A 16,591-nucleotide genomic window follows, 5' to 3' on the forward strand; every position below is an offset into this window, starting at 1 on the left:
CTTTTCTGCAACGATGTTACTAATTCTTCCATTTTGTTTTCTCTCAATGCCGCTTCGGATTTTAATTTCTGTAACCTCGCTAGTTCCGTCTCCGTAGCGTGGAGGTCGTTCAAAGCCAGTTTAAGCTGTTTGCGTAAATCTTCGATTTCTATCGACTGTTTGTCAATAGTCGATATGTAACTGCGCGTTTTCGGTTCTATTGGTTTTCGTTTTCATCAACTTCAACAAGGGGTTTTCTTTCTCTTTGGTGGAATCGATTTCGTCTTTAGCTGCATCTGTTTTTGGTGGTACTTGATGACTGCTTCTTCCGCGAACTTTTTCTTTAACTTTAGATATTGGGGTGCGGTTAAGGATGGGGGATGGTGGAGGCTGCGTACCTACATCACCCCAGTCAGCGCTATCTCTTCTGCCACCTTCGGACGCCGTTCGATATTCTTCATCTGAAGAGAACGGTGCTAATTTTCCAGTGACTGGAGTGACTGGTGTGACGGGTGATGTTGAAGATTCCGACGCCTGGTCAACTATATCTTCTCGTAGTATTAGTGACAGCGGTCCTGTGTCGGGCAGACCTGCTGTCCTTCTCATTGCTGATACCCAGTTAGCCCTTATGCCCGCTGTCACCGCCGATAACACAATATGCTTTCCATCCCAAGTCTGTAAAATTTAAAAAGATCCGTTAAAACACATTGGTTAAAGATTCCAGACAATTAAATTAAATTGGTGAGTTGTTTACCTCAGTCTCAAAAGCATAGCCATTAGTGGACGCCGAAGTCGGAAGGTCCACCACCCTCGATATGCCACTCAGATCGATGACCCCGTCCATCAACCCCCGGTGCTCTGCATGCGGATCCCTGAAGTATAAGAGGGCTGCTCCTCGCAGGACAAACCAGTGTCGCGACCAGCCACCCGGGCTTCTTCGCTGTAACCACCCAGCCCTTGCATGAAGGAGCCTTTCTGCCGGAAGTTCTACTCTTCCACCCTCACCGCCTTCAGTGGCTTCTGCCACATCAGTAGGCTCACTACCCTCGCTTGCTGAGCTGGAGTTGCCCTCTTCTGGTGGTATCCCACCATCTGGCGAGCCACGTGCCTAAAAGAAATTGTAAACAATTAAAAGTTATAGCGTATTCTCAGTAATATTTACGTCAAATGTGTTTACCCAATGGGGCGTGATGTAAACTAAGCAAATAATTACAAACACCAACCCAAATTATTTCAAACCTTGTTCTTACACATATATTTCATAGATAAAAACAAAAAAAGAATGAAATCATCCTCTATGGTGAATAACTTGAATTTAATATTACTTACTGGGAGTCGATCTGGCGGCGGGAGCCTGGTGGGTCTCTCGAGCGTGGGTGGTAGCGCTCTCCGGGACCTGGGTCTCGTGAGAGATGCGGCGATGTCGCGCAACTGTTCGTCGTACTGCTGGTGCTGTTGCTGCAGCAGCGGGGACCGCACGCCTGCTGGAGATTGCAACGGTATTACAACTACGATAGATAGCTCATAAAACGTTTGTACTAGTATATTGTAATAAATTTAGGCTTCGAAGTATTTTCTTTCTTGTCCACTTTGGCTATAGATATCGACAGTTCATCGAAAATGGTATGGTATAACAATAAGTCTCCCTTGCTCTATCCTATCTCTCATAAAATTATATTGTACGAAGCCTCGAAGTATACTGGGCCTAGATCGTTCCCATTTGCTGAACTATAATTTAGACGTGACCACGCGAAGATTACAGGACTGCTAATAATAATAATATACAGACCATTTATTGGACCAAATTCATTTTTATTCAGCAATCACCTACAAATCTTAACGGTTAAATCAAGGTGCCTACCCTCGTCAGTGACGGGAGGCGCCGCGGGTTCTGCCAGGTCTCCCCTGCGTCGCGACCAGGCCTTCTCCTCACCGTTGATCTTGTCCCGGGTTGGAGGCGACGCTGACGACACCGGCTGGTCTGTGTATACTGTGGGCAAGAGATAAGTGAGGTTCAGAAAAAATGAAAACCCCCATTCTTAGCAATGATTAATGAAAATTGACTAACAAACGCATTGAATGAACAATAATATGCTATAAGTAAATTATTGTAAAAGTATGCATTATTTTCGTGCGGTTTAGGTTCGGAGCGTTTTAGACGTTTTTATATGCCCCGACTTGGGAGCCTAGTGAATAGGGTAACAAGGCATAAAGCAACATAGGGATAAATTCTAGGACAAGATTAGGTGCTAGTGTAAACTGATTATCAAAATTGTATCGTCGTCCCCTGCTGAATGGCGATCTCCCTATAATCTTAATTATATATCCCCTTTCATATAGTTAAAATTATGTCAGCTGAACTTTCTCTTTATTGAGGTATATTAGTTTCCCAATGGGAGTAAATTATTTTGAGGTCACGAGATGTCATAGTGGAATAATAGCCGGCCGTAATTTTCGATTTCTCTGGTGTCAGTGTTACTAATATAAAAATTAAAGGTGGATACAGATAAAAAATTATATAGTGTTAATTTCTTCCACTATCACGTGACGTTAGCTATTTAGTAAAAATCTAGTAGTCATTTTGCCGCCGAAATTTTTATCATTTTACACCAAATAATCAAGTATTTTAACAATCGCTTAATAAACGAAAATAATCAACTTTCATCTTTGAAAGTTACCGATCGCGTCGCAAGTTATCTCTCGTCCGTCCCATCGCCCATGGCCGCCCTAGTTGCGCACAATGCAAGCGCAGTGGGTGTCGATGATTTACCACGAGTCGGCTCATTCATATTTATTAACGCTGCGATTTTTTTCCACACTAAATCCCACCTCGGCTGATCTACGCGACACTTTGACACAACCATTACGTGGGAGAGAGAACTATTATATTTTCGAAAAAAATATATTTTTAAACGGAATATCCGTGACGAGAAGTTATTGCCTGTAAAATATGTGGATTCCTATGAATACTGCGCGTGTTGCAGTATTATGATTTATAAGGGTGCATATATGGTGAGCTAGAAGTCTGTTGGGTAGAAAGATGTTTGGTAACATGATAAAAATTTATACTTAGTAGCAGCCTGGAGTATATAGTTGTGCTTGGTAAATAAGTAGGCTCTACTGGTTATTATATTTCTCTACGACGTTTGTTCAACGCTCTTTGTTCAACAAAACGCAATCATGATGACATTCTTGACTTTATTTGTCGTGTTTCAGATTAAAGTGCTATTAAAGGTCGTAAAGGCTACAGAGGATTCTTCATTAAACATCGTGTTGCGTATTAAAATCTTCCTATCATTTCAACTGATGTACTAGATATCTACGGCAAACGAAGCCGCGTGCAACCGTAGTCTACCTAAAGCTTATAAATTGAATTGTCTCGTGCCGACAAAGCGTATCTCGCGTGTTGGTTGCGTCGCCTTTTTGCCGATAACCGAGACTTCATAAATTTTGATGCGGTATCTCGAGAAAAAATGTTATGAAGTGCGTGCGTGAAGAATATGAGTTAAGCGAAAGATGTAGGATTTATTCGGGATATTTGCTAGTGAAACGTTTATAAAAATGAGCCAAATAGTGTATGCAACGTGCTTCAAAAAGTGACAGTCAAAATAGTGAGATCAAGTTAGGAGATAGAAAGTTTACGTAACATCGTAGCTCATTTTAAGCAATTAGCAAGGTCATAAGCAATACCACCGCCCATAAACAGTAGAAACGCCATCAAGCAATTACTAAATATTATTTTTATTCCACTGCGCTCGACATACTGAGACTAGAGATGTTAAGTCTTATTATGTCCAGTACTTACATTAGCTAAGTGTAACTACTACTTACTTAGTGTAACTACTGGACATAATAATCGTTCAAACCAGAACACAACAGTGTATACACACTGCTGCTTGGTGGCAGAAATAGACATTGCAGTGGTGCCTACCAAGGTGGACTCTCACATATGAGATACCTACCAACAGTATAACCGATATAATTTTGTTTATATTAGCGTGCACTTTCATCGTACAAATATTTAGTAAGCTAGACTCTCGTTAACATCTGGCATTTGGTATGGAATGCTATTAAACCGTTGTAGTCGGTTGCCGATCTGTAGATAGCGCAAATATCGCCACGATACAGATCTATACGCGTTGTTTCTGCTCATGATGCCTACGAGCTATTGCTTGGGGATATAGAAATACATTTTTCCGACGTACATTTTCGACGGCTTATCTTTTTACTTATACTTATCATTGCGGCTTGTGAATGTGTGATTTTTAATTATGGTCAAAATTTAGTGTGTACGTGACATCACGACTTTCTCCTCTTAGGGCAGTGTACATAAATAATTTTAAAACGAAACTAATCTGTCTAGAATAACGTAAAGCTTAATATATTTGGCAAAATTTACATATTCATAAAAGTGTTACTCGAATACTTTTTAACTAAAAATAATAAGTGAAATGCCTCTCCATCTAAATAATACACGTTACTTATTCCATATGCATTCAAATGACTTGCGTTTCAAATTAAAAGTTATCTAGAAGTAATTTCGTACGGCGCGTTGCGTGTTGGCGCTCGAGCTAAGAGCTTTCAAAGAAACAACCCCGCAATTACATAATAACACCTACTCATAACGTTTAACGTTGGGAAAAACGAATAATTATCTGGATGCTGTTTCGCGAATAACCTTTTAAAGACATAATTCTGGAAAATAAACCGGGATGAACAGAAGTCATTAGTGTTACTATTTTTATATGGTGCTCATAGATTATATGAATTATTAAATAAATTACAGTTTAAAATGTAAGGGAATAGACAGATGAAATGTAATTAACACTTTATTACTTATAAATTAATATATAAAAACTATTGTATTGACCATAAAAAAGAAACACGTGAAATGAAACGTAAAAAATAATTGTCTATGTTCATCTCTTCCAGCCAGTAAGAATAAAAGTTAAAAATAAAATATTTAAATAACAACAATATTCCAATTCCAAATTCAAAAACTGACACCGTCGCATTTGCATCCAACCCTCCGCGGCTAAAGCCAGATATGGCGCCGGTTGCTCGTAACCCGTAAATAACCTGTTAACCCAACATTTAAAGCTTCGACCTTGGCTCATGCGATGCACTCGTTAAGTGATCCCCTCAATTACTACTGGCGGTGAGATATGTAGCAGATAAGTCAAAACATGCGCGCAAACGTGTCTTGCGTTGTATATGTGCATTTATTTTGAGATGCGACCTTGGGTTTGTGTCAGGTGGAGTGGAACTAGATGTTAAACGTGACTACACTTGAAAATATATGATTTGACTTTATCCGAATTTGGTGGAGGTGAAATTTTATTTTATTTCGTCGCGAAGTCTCACGCACACATCCCGCATTTATCCCCGAAAGGGTATGTAAAGGCGCAAAGAGGGCACTTTTCGCCAAGTGTGTTCCGTACCATGATGTGATAGAGAGCGAGCCTAACGCCATATCAGGCATGAATTCCAGACTTCGGGTTGATACTGAGCAGAAAAACCCAAATATCACTTTGCCCGACACGGGATTCGAACCCAGGACCTTACGAGCGCTGACGTACTTACGTAAGTTTTACGAATAATAATTAAAATTGTGACGGAACCCAGACTCTTTCCTATGATGCTGCATACCAACATGTCTTCGAGACAATTAGCTTTCTGACGCAAATCGTCCGCTCAGCAAAAATCAGGTCACCATCCAACCACAGCTCGCTCAGTCGGTAAGTTTCCTTGATTGATTCTCAGCAGATGATGAATTGCCAAAACGTTTCGACGAAAGCGTCGTCAGACTCTTTAATGACTCAGGCGCAGTTGTTTCAAACCACTTGCAAAAAGTGTTCATCAGAAATAATTCGTTAAACCTTACATTCACTTGCTTCGAAAACCAGCGCATTGTCAACAGAAACGTCTAACGAAGAGTTTACGAGGTTTGAACTTACCCGCACTGAGAGGTCATTGGCCAGTGTTAATGATTTATCGTTTTTTTCTTTTTACCACACTCTAAATGCTGATGCGAGGTTTTTACACCCGCCGATGATATTAGTCAGCGACGGAACGACGCACATAATCGTACAGTTATTAATTTTCTAGTATAATTACTAAATTGGCAAATAAGGAATACAAACGAATTAATAATTGAAATGTTGAAGATTTAATAATAATCTTTAAAATCCTTACGGTTTAGTAATTTGACGACAATTATTAAATAATTAATTACAGCTATCCGTCGAAAATATTGTGCTAAGATACGCCAAATCTTGTAAAAGCTAAGCGAGGCTCTGAACAACATCCAGAATTTAATCTTTCGAATCACTTAAAAATCTCGGAATTCAACCCGCCTCGACTCTCGAATCTCTGTTGTCGTCTGTAACGTGAATCTAAACCCTAAAAGTACTCCTATATTTTTATTATTTCAAACACAATTTCCCATTACCGCTATCAAATCCAGGACCTTTTGCTCCCAAACAACATTACTAACCAATTATGCTAAAATATATTTTTTTTAACCAAGATCGTATCATCGGTTTCGCAGTCAAACTGCAGACATTAAACTAATTATACTTACATTACCCTAACTAGAATCTTATTTTTAACCCTAAAACTTTCCAAGTGTTTAGTAACCGACTGCATTCCGAAACTAGCTGGCAGGGCCGTTGCCTCATCGGTAACTCGGTATAACTTTATGACATTAATTTATATACTTAACCTTTACATTATCTGTCTCCACGTTTGTTTGTATAAATTATGAACTACCAAATATGCGCGCTGACAATTTGTTGTATACTAGTTGTTGCTGTGGGTTTGGTTGTTTATTACGTTTTAAGTTAGAAAGGTAGGGTGGTTTGGGTATTTGTAGGGGATGGATTATAGGAGACTGACAAAGAGGATATATAAGGCAATTTGGATGGAAGAGCCGGTAGGAGTCGACCGCACCGAACCTTCGATTGTCAGATATCTGTCATTCTTAGTAAAGACCAGGTCAAAAGAACCCTGAATTGGCGGGAATGCATAAAAAGATTGATGAAGGTGGAGGGAGCGAGAGAAGTATGCCCAAATTGTGTAATGTGGCAATTCATAGTCTCTGCCTAGCCCTATGTGATAGTGGCGTGATGCGTGATAGCACGCATCACTGGCGTACGCGTCAAGCGATTGTCCTTAGGATTTAACGGTAAAATTTATTTTTACATTTTGTTTGGGAACTAGCTTTATTTTAAATTTAAAAAAATGTATAGGTCATGTCTTCTAAATCTGTCTTATTGCAATGCCTGTGAAGTTATAATTGGATCATCAAAGTTTAATAGAGATGTTAGGCTTATGAAAGGTTCTTGTAACCGACTGTGTAACAGTTATGTAGACAGTTTGTAATACAATTTAAGAACATTAATTTGTCATTAACTTCCAGCATTTAAACGACTGAATATATTTCATTCTTCCATAATCTCAATAGTAACTCCATAACATTTTAACCATCTACACAGCTTCGATTTTCAGATTGAACAACTAAAGTTAGTGATTTTTGGTTCTCAAAATGTTTACTTGCCCGAGGACTAAAACTTGTAACTGACATGGTCGTTGACTTGTTCCATTTGCTCTAAAAAGGCGAATGATGGATACTAGTATGCTAATAAAGTCAGTCTACCTCTGTTAGGTGAAAATCATGAGCCGCCCTGTGGAATGGGGGCGTTTGAAGAATTCCACCACGGTATCCCCTGCCTGTCGTAAGAGGCGACTAATAGGGGCCACGAAGGGGGTCGTCGGCGGGCAGCAGGGGGCTGTCCGCCCTAGTGCATTTTTGTGCATCCTTGCACATTTTTCGGTTGACCCCCGGGATGGACGGCAGTGTGTAGTTGGCCTCATGCTGCCGTAGACGCCGAGGGCGTCTCTTTCGGTGCGTGGGGGCTTCTGGAGCCCCCAACCCCCATAGGAGACGGGCTGCAAGGCGGCACTGCGCAGGGGCGGCTGCGGACGAATACTTAGACACTTCCGTCAGAGGAAGCCCGCAGTCGTCCCTAATGCGCCGAAGAGGGCCACCGCGGAGTTTTAGCTGGTAGGCCGTGCATAGGTTAGTTGTACTCGGGTTAGGGACTCGCCCCGGCGGTCGCCCGAAGGTCTTCATCAAATCCGGGCGGCTCAACGCCGGGCCGTAAGGCGTTGGGGCGTTAGTAATAAGGGAATTTCTCCGCGAAACCAAAAAAAAAAAGGTGAAAATCATGAGGGTACAAACACCGATTTTATCAAGGGGAAATCCAATTATGGATTTCTGCCTGACTCACAAGTCGTAACCGATTTTCAGACTACTCCATACTACTCTTTCCCTTATACCACAGGTCGTATACAAATTAAGTCTCTGTCTACCTCATTAAGGTTTAGGTATGCAAGTATCTTTTTTATCAGTCTTTCCAATTGGATTTCACTCCCTTATATCGAAGGTCGCGGGGCACGCATATGTTCGCAACCAGAACTCTATACATTTTATGCTATCAAAAAGCCATTTCACAGTTAATCCGACCCGATCAGCGAATCGAAAGGGGGTGTTTCCGACAACAATCAGCAATTAGCCGGGTGTGGATTCCGTTAGGTTTGCAATTAGATTGGCCAGGTGCGCCAGACGCGCCCTACACACGTGCGGGGCGGTCGTAATCCAGATGCTTCGAGATTTTCCGGGATCATGTAATGTGGAAGAGGTTATGTCGGTTAGATAACATTACCTAAGGCAAATTAGGATATCGAAAATGTACTGTGAACAAGAGACCAGAGAAAGTAAGGTTTAATTTATAAAACAATTGAATATTTTGGAACATGGTATCGTCAAGTAAGCTATGACATTAAATAGATAATGTTTTTGGTGTGTAATCGCTTTCCAACAAACCAACAAAATTTCTCTTGGATTGGGACGAAAAAAGAGTTCACCATAACCCATGCCAATATATGTACAAACAATACGTTTATATCACAAGGCTTTTAGCTCCATATAAACATAAACTAAAATTCATTAAACCCCAAACACGCAATAAAATGATGAATTAATTTATGAACACGCACCGCGTTTATAATTACCGCGGGAATTTCGGTAATAATCTCGAAATACAGACGTAGATATGAAATTAACTGTCATTTTATGAACCGATGCGAGTTTACGATTTTACGGTGCTTAGATAACTTAAAAGCATTCGGTTTTCGGAGAATTGGAAAATGAACTTTGTAATCTAACGTCAGGTTAATTGAAATGGAGTTTAATTTTAGTTAGGGTTTGATAAAACTAGATGTGAATTAAGGTTGTTGAGTACTAGGAACTGATACTAAGTATATTTTCGAATTTCTTGATTCATTTTTACTCTTTAGTTTATGTTAGTGTTTATTATAATCTTTGTCGTTTCTTAGTTTTAGACTGCCTCGGTGGCGTAGTAGTACTCCATGCGTGGCACGGCAGCGTTCTGCCTTAGGTTCGAATCCCGAGACGGCCAAAGTGATATTTGGATTTTTCTGGTCAGTATCAGCCCGGAGCCTAGAATTTGTGCTCGATATGGCTTGTGCCCTATCACATCATGTGACGGAACACCCATATCGAAAATTGGGGTTCTTTGGTTGCGCCTCTGCATACCTCTTAGGGGATAAATGCGTGATGTGTCAGTATTATTTCTTTCTTTTCTTATTATACTTTCATTAATCGACAGGGAGAGCGAACCGATGACCTTACCCTTCACAACTTAAACCTAGTCTAAACTCTAAAGAAGTCTGTCCAACGACCTTACACTTTACAAGTAAATCTAGTCTAAACTCCTAAAGGAGTCTGTCCACTACACAAGTTCATGCTATGATCTTTCTAAGGACGGAATAGTGTAGTGGCCTTAATCTCAAACTTTTCAATACAAAGATTTTTTTATTAATTTGACACGTTCGTAGCTGGCATAATACGAAACTAAGTAGCGGTAGCGAAGGTGAAATTTTCTGAAACAGATCACGACACAACATATAAGTATTAATATGCATAAATAAACAAAAGCAAAATGCATCAATGTATTTATTAAAAGAACTTGTCGATTGTATAATAGTACTAGTTGATCCGACAGACGTTGTCCCCTCTTAACTATGAATTTGCAGCGCGCATTCTGTCAATGGCTGGCAGTTAAATATAAAATTAATATTTTCGTTAAATTTTCTAATTTTCCGCGCAATTTTTTGAATTTTTTCTTTCATAAGAACCTTCTCCTGACAATAACAAACACAACAAAAAAAAATAGTGACATCGGTCCAGCCGTTCACGCGTGATGGCGTGACCAAGGGAAATAGGGATTCATTTTTATATATTATATAGATAACTGTAAATTCTAATTGCATTGACATTTTTCACCTTTCTCCATTTCAATACAGGAATCTATTTGCCAAATAATTATATATTAAGGTTATTTAAATAATATTCTCTAGACGTTGGTGCGTACTTATTTTGCGCCACCTCTTTCGCTACATGATTGTAATCTGTGTAAACTGTTGTGGATTATGTATTTCTATTTGTTTCTTTTATTATTTAAGTAAAATTGTACTTACGTACTTGTTGTTTTCCAAATAAACTAAAAGGTATCGGTTTATATTGATCCTTCCGTTTGCTAAGTAGTGGGCAGAGTCCTTAAAGCTAAGTAAGTTTTCGCAAGCCGGCGCGTTTCAATGTTCCGCACTTCAAAGCCATTTTATTTATGGCCGTAACGGTGCTAAATTTAATTGACGCGCCGGAATCCGAGGAAAGTCTGGTTTAACTTGTGTTGTTTTGACGCGTATCATTAGTTGTTAGCGAATTTAATTCATAGACGATTGGCGTTTGGCTTATTTGGCTTAACAGTTTGAGGTAAAGCAACGGTTTATCTTATACAATCTAGCTTGTAAGCTTGTTTTAACGTTTCAGGTTGTTCAGAATTGCTTGAATAGCTGTCAAAACATCACAGGTTTCCTAGTTTTACCTTATTAAGAAGTAAGATGGCGGATTTTGACTTACAGCTGATCGAGAACATTTGTGTTTCAACTAAGCATGGTATTTGCGACATTTTTATAAGTAAGACTGAGTTATAAAATGTTAATTGAAATAAAACTGTTTACGGATTTTATCGCGATTATTGATATTGTTATTTTTTTCCCGATGTTTCGAAGACTTTGCAGCCTTTATGGTCACGGGGCAGACTGAGCTGTTGGGCAAAGTTACAATAGGTATATATTTCTATTATTATATTTATTACGTTTTACTATTATACTGCATAAAAGTAAATTGTAGGTAGATAATATATAAATAGTTTAAATTTCATGTCTTACATTCGCGTAAACATAAGAAATCAAACGGTTAATTGCTAGTAGAGGTTGCTAGACGTAGATGCTTGAGTCAGTAAATGAGAATTTAATTTTGTTAAGCAAGTTGGAAATTAAAATTTGCGTGTGGTGTTTAAAAATATCTCATATCGAGTTCCAAAAACAGGTATAAAATTAGACTAGTAATTATTTAAAATTAGTTGTTAATCATTCTCAAAGTATTTCCGCATCCTAATTACATGTACTTAATATTATAATATCAACCTTATAATATTATAATATCAACCTTAATACCATTATGATACTATAAATTAAGTTAATAGCGATTCATTTGAATATAAGTGTAAATTATTTTTAATTTAATTTGGAAATAGTGTAAACCAAACTTGTATTCTCTTTGCCAAATTTTACTAGGATTTTTAACACATTTTAATTAAATTTGGAAATAGCGTATTTATAAACTACGCTTGTATTTTCTTTGCCACATTTTTAATTTACAAGGATTTTAACAGAGAAACAAGAAACAGCGCCTATACACGTCCATTCTATAGAATTATCAAATCCTCGAGAAATTATTTTATAATTAATTTACTTTTATTTGATATTAATAACTACATAGTTTAAGATGTATAATATCTGTTCTTTCATCTGTGATATGTTTAAAACAATAACTATTGGTGAAGTAGACTCCACAAATACTCCATCGCCTGGGTCAGGTTTTAGATGGTGTAAACACCTCCTGAATCCACACCATCCTTGACATAGCCGCCAGAACTAAGAGGACTGACAAATGAATAAATTATGGTTACGTTCAAGAATCTAGCTTTTAAAGACTTCAGAGTATAGTTTAGAATAAAGAAATAAAATCTACTCAGATAAACCTGTCGATGTACAAAAGCCAATAAACCAAAGAATAAAATATTTGTTTACACTATCAGCGGGCTTAATTGAAAAATACTATACATAAAACCTATAACGACTACGGAAAACACATTCCACCAGTTTAATATCCGGCGAACGTTTAATGACGTTAATCGCCATTAGGCGTACATTAAAAACGTGCCAAACCAGACCGCTGTTATCTAAAACAAACTCATTATTAAATGTGTTACGAGTTGACATCAAAGTTTACTTTATATTTGCATATGTTGAATATTCATGTTTATTTTATCGAGCTTTTATATTTTCCGGGAGATAGGTCCTGAGGGAATATTTTAGGTCTTTTGGACTTGTAGTTTTATTGCATCGGCTATGATTGCGGCCATTAAGAGGTGAACCTCTCTGTATTTCTATACAGCACGAATAGGTCTTTGAGGTATGGGTACAGAAAACCATTTTAAACTGACACTGACAGTTTCCTATGGCGAGAAGGATTCCCAGAACTTCCAGCATCTAGTTACCAACTCTGAACGTTAATCCTTGTATTGAAGATTGGCATTTACTATCCTCATAAAATGATGATACGTTGGAAATCGATAAACAGTAGAGCAACTTTTCTTTCAACATGTGATCAATAATAGCAGGCCTACCCAAACAGTTCGCAAAACGCTTCATCTCTCAACACAGGGCTCGCCCTCCAAGCTCACATCTCAGCATCTAACGGGTTTTAATTAGGTCTAAGTGTCGTCTAGACGGGGATTGTGTCCAGATTTATGTGCTGGATGGGGTGGCCCGGCTGGTTTCCAACCTGATAGCTGCTTAGCTAATTAATGGGGACACCTGACTAGCTGGATATAGCTGGAATGGCTGGAATGTTGTTGGTTCCGCAAAGTGATGTAGAAATTTATAAGCTGCGATTTGTTTTTGTACAGCATGAACAATTTAAATTTGCGTTGCGTGATATCTCGTGTGTTTATTAAGGATTGTCTAGAAGGCTGTCTATATGTCCTTTACTTTCCTAACCTATCTTTACTTTCCTAAAGGCCTTCTAGTCGATGATATGGTATATTTTGTCGTTTAAAATCTCCTACCATGAAAAGTTCATGAAAAATACATTAAACAATACAGTACAAATAGGATACGATAATGGCTAGATTGTTTTTAATCAAGAGGTCAGTACGTACCAGACCTCTCTATATCAAGACCCGTCAGTCCTCGCTGTCGTAATCGGTTAATAGCCGGCTCCCAAAATTTATAACCGAGCACCGCCCTTAACTCACCTTTCAGTGACCCTCACCTTTCTCGAAAACGTATCCATCACACGTACATACATCCAAAAAGTCACACACGAACTGATGATTTACGAATTTCTTACAATATAAAGACGTGATTACTTCATTCGAATGGCGAATAAATAACGCGTCCCGCCTCCGCGCGCGTTTTTAACGCCCCTATGTGAATGCGACCTATTCCCACGTGGTCGACATTATATCATTCGACATTGCTTCAATGTTAACACCTACAACGCTTTTGTTTTGAATTTGAAAATGGAATGTTAATTCTACGGCGAGATTAACGTACATTTTGTTTGGATGTGAGATTTATTTGACATTTCGACGGGAACGAATTATATCTTAATTACATGGGCGACTAATGTGAGTTATTGTTATTTTCGACTTAGCAACTCGAATAATATAATTATGTTATGTACATTCTACGCAATATACACAGTTGATAAATATTACCTCGGCCTCATATAAATCTCAGTGCAATACGTCAAGATTGCAATTTGACTATTCATTATGTAGTAATTTTATGAATTTCCAAATGTGTCAAAATGAATTGAGACTTCGCGTCGTGAATAGCCTATTGTGGCTGCAGGGTCGGTGTGGGTCAAACATTAGTATTATGTGCAATTATATTATTATCTCGTCAAAGTAATGACAATACTTCCTGGTGTATGGGCAATTTTGTGGCTTTATTATTGGTACGCTACTGAAGATGTTTAACGTATGACGTATTGAAAGTACTTGATCGTATATATTATTTTATTCCTAATGGATTGTGATAATTCATACATTCATATATAAATACCACAGTTACTCTGTCTGTTACTCTTTGATGGCTGAACTATGGATCTATTTCAAATTATGTATGGAGATAGTTCGTCATATTATAAGCTATCCTGGGAAAATATATAGTGGGATTTTTATTACGAAAAATTTTGTCGCGGAACCGCTAGCAAAAGCTAATTATTTATAAAGTAATAAACGCTTCGGTTTCCATATCGTCCATTATTGCTTTAAAATTAGATTTTCACTTACTTGATAAGGTTACATTAAGATCGCAAATATTAACATTTTTCTTTTCTCTCTTTAATATATATTTTTTTATATTGCTCCTGTTGATATGCCTTTTTGATACAGGATAAACACAAGCTGATCCCAGGAACGCGACAAACTCACGTGGGTCATTATAGCGGGTTTAAGCCTTGAGTACGATGGTCGTTATCCGGGCGTCTATTAATATGCTACCACCAGCAAAGCTTTCGACTCCAAACTACATGCAATATCGAATCATAAAGAATAAGAGCACCAAAACAACATCGCCTTGTAATTTGTGTTGCATTGAATCCTACCGACCGTCTGGTGAACCAAATACAGAATGCGTTTTACTGATTCTGCAACACGCCATAATTTCGGGTTTGCCGTAGTTCGCGCGTAGGCGATCGGCGCCGACTCTGACGCCATAGAGCTCATATTTGGTTGAATTAATAACTATTAGCTACCGTTGTTATCACAGTTTTATGTACCAAACAAATATGAATGCAATTTGTATCATGTTTAATGTCATTTTTGCGTGTAACTGCTTTATAAGATGTTGAGTATAAGTCTATCTATGGACCTGAGTATATGCAGACGATTATCGTTTACAGTTATTTACAGCTGACTATTTATCATAGCATTAGGACTTACAATAAGCCATGTAATTAACTACATATTGTTAAGCATAGTGCTTTAACAGCAAATTCGTTTATTTCATTTAGTGAAGTACGTGGAACATAAACTAAGTTTAATTTGTTTTAGGAATTACGACCTAATACGTTCTGTATTTGTGTGTTCTGCAATTTGTTGCTGATCTGTTTCAAATAAATGGAAAAATATTAGATCGATGTAAGTGTCGAACCTATGCTTTTTAGTTTCAATAATCAAGAAAAATACGTTATGTATAGTTATAATCATTATGTACGCAAAATACATATTTAGAGCACAGTAATTTTGATTTTCGATAGTGCACGAAGGTTCTCGAGTGGAGGTCATGAACTGGCAAGCGTAACGTCGGACGTCCACCCACAAGGGACAAATAACCTAATAATAGTCGCAGGAGATCGCTGGACTCGGGTCGCTTCCAATAAATCGACCTGGAAATCTTTGGGGAAGGCACATGCTCAGCAGTGGACATTCTGCTTCTGATGATGATGATGAATTTTAATTTGATTGTAAGTGTACCTTTGGTGTCAATAGGCGCAGGCGCGGCGAGGTTGGTATCTCGGGCTGCGGCGGCTGCACCCTCGGCCCGGGCCACGTGGTCGCGCCCCCAGAACAGTAACGCGTCCTGGTGCCGCCGCAACCGTCCGCCACGTCGCGCAGCGTCGACGCGTCCGCAGAATATTCTACAAAAGACGAGACATAAGTCAGATGTTCGACGTCATATAGGCATGGTACAAGCAATATTTAAGTACAATTAACTGAATGAATTAGGTAGAGATACGTCCTGTGCTTTCACATTTTATTCAGTTTATATCCGTCCCATATCATTACATTTCCCCTATTGAGAGCGAGGATACCGCTATATCAGGCAAACATTCCAATCCTGAACAAATTAGGTGTGTTTCTTAGTTCATCTTATTTAGTTTTCAGCATATTTGCTGCTCTTCGTTAATGTATTCAAAAATACTGATCCACAATGCGATTTGGAATATTAGTCATTATTTTTTTTCTTTAAGGAAAAGTAACTTTACTGCTGTAAAGTATACTCACTCCTAGTTGTTGATGACTGCAGCAAGCTGGCTGTCTGGCCGCCTGGAAACGTGGCGTTCCTCTTGTGTCGACCCTGGGAACAAGAGCATTTCATATTTAATTGATATACCTATTATCTAAGTTTTTATGGCTAATATGATTATCACGCGTTTCCGCTAGTCTGATAGTCTTAGTTCGACATAAAGAGAATTAATACCTTACAATTCTGACTCTTTTCCAGCATCAAAATCGGTTTAGCAATTAAGCCTCATAATAGACAGGCTTACATACATTTATATTTTAAAGATTTTTTTGTAACAAATTTTGCCTTGTTAGAAAATTTCCCACACCGTTCAACTCGCAAGTGATGAACAAAAGGCGCGGTCCCACCGAGAGCTATTAGT

At 38.4% G+C, this 16,591-nt stretch overlaps 1 protein-coding gene across 1 annotated transcript; it reads right to left on the minus strand.

Moving 5' to 3' along the window:
* Positions 1-162: 162 nt before the first annotated feature.
* Positions 163-16,281, minus strand: LOC115445514 (protein outspread-like; the record flags this gene model as incomplete). Its single annotated transcript, XM_037446319.1, has 7 exons — positions 163-654; positions 734-1,087; positions 1,309-1,460; positions 1,841-1,969; positions 13,466-13,520; positions 15,678-15,841; positions 16,209-16,281. Coding segments are annotated over 7 exons (1,419 nt in total), but the record flags the coding sequence as incomplete, so codon positions are not given.
* Between the last annotated feature and the right edge of the window lie 310 nt (positions 16,282-16,591).

This window comes from Manduca sexta, unplaced genomic scaffold (genome assembly GCF_014839805.1).
Source record: "Manduca sexta isolate Smith_Timp_Sample1 unplaced genomic scaffold, JHU_Msex_v1.0 HiC_scaffold_2854, whole genome shotgun sequence".
In the NCBI taxonomy this organism is placed as follows: Eukaryota; Metazoa; Arthropoda; class Insecta; order Lepidoptera; family Sphingidae; genus Manduca; species Manduca sexta.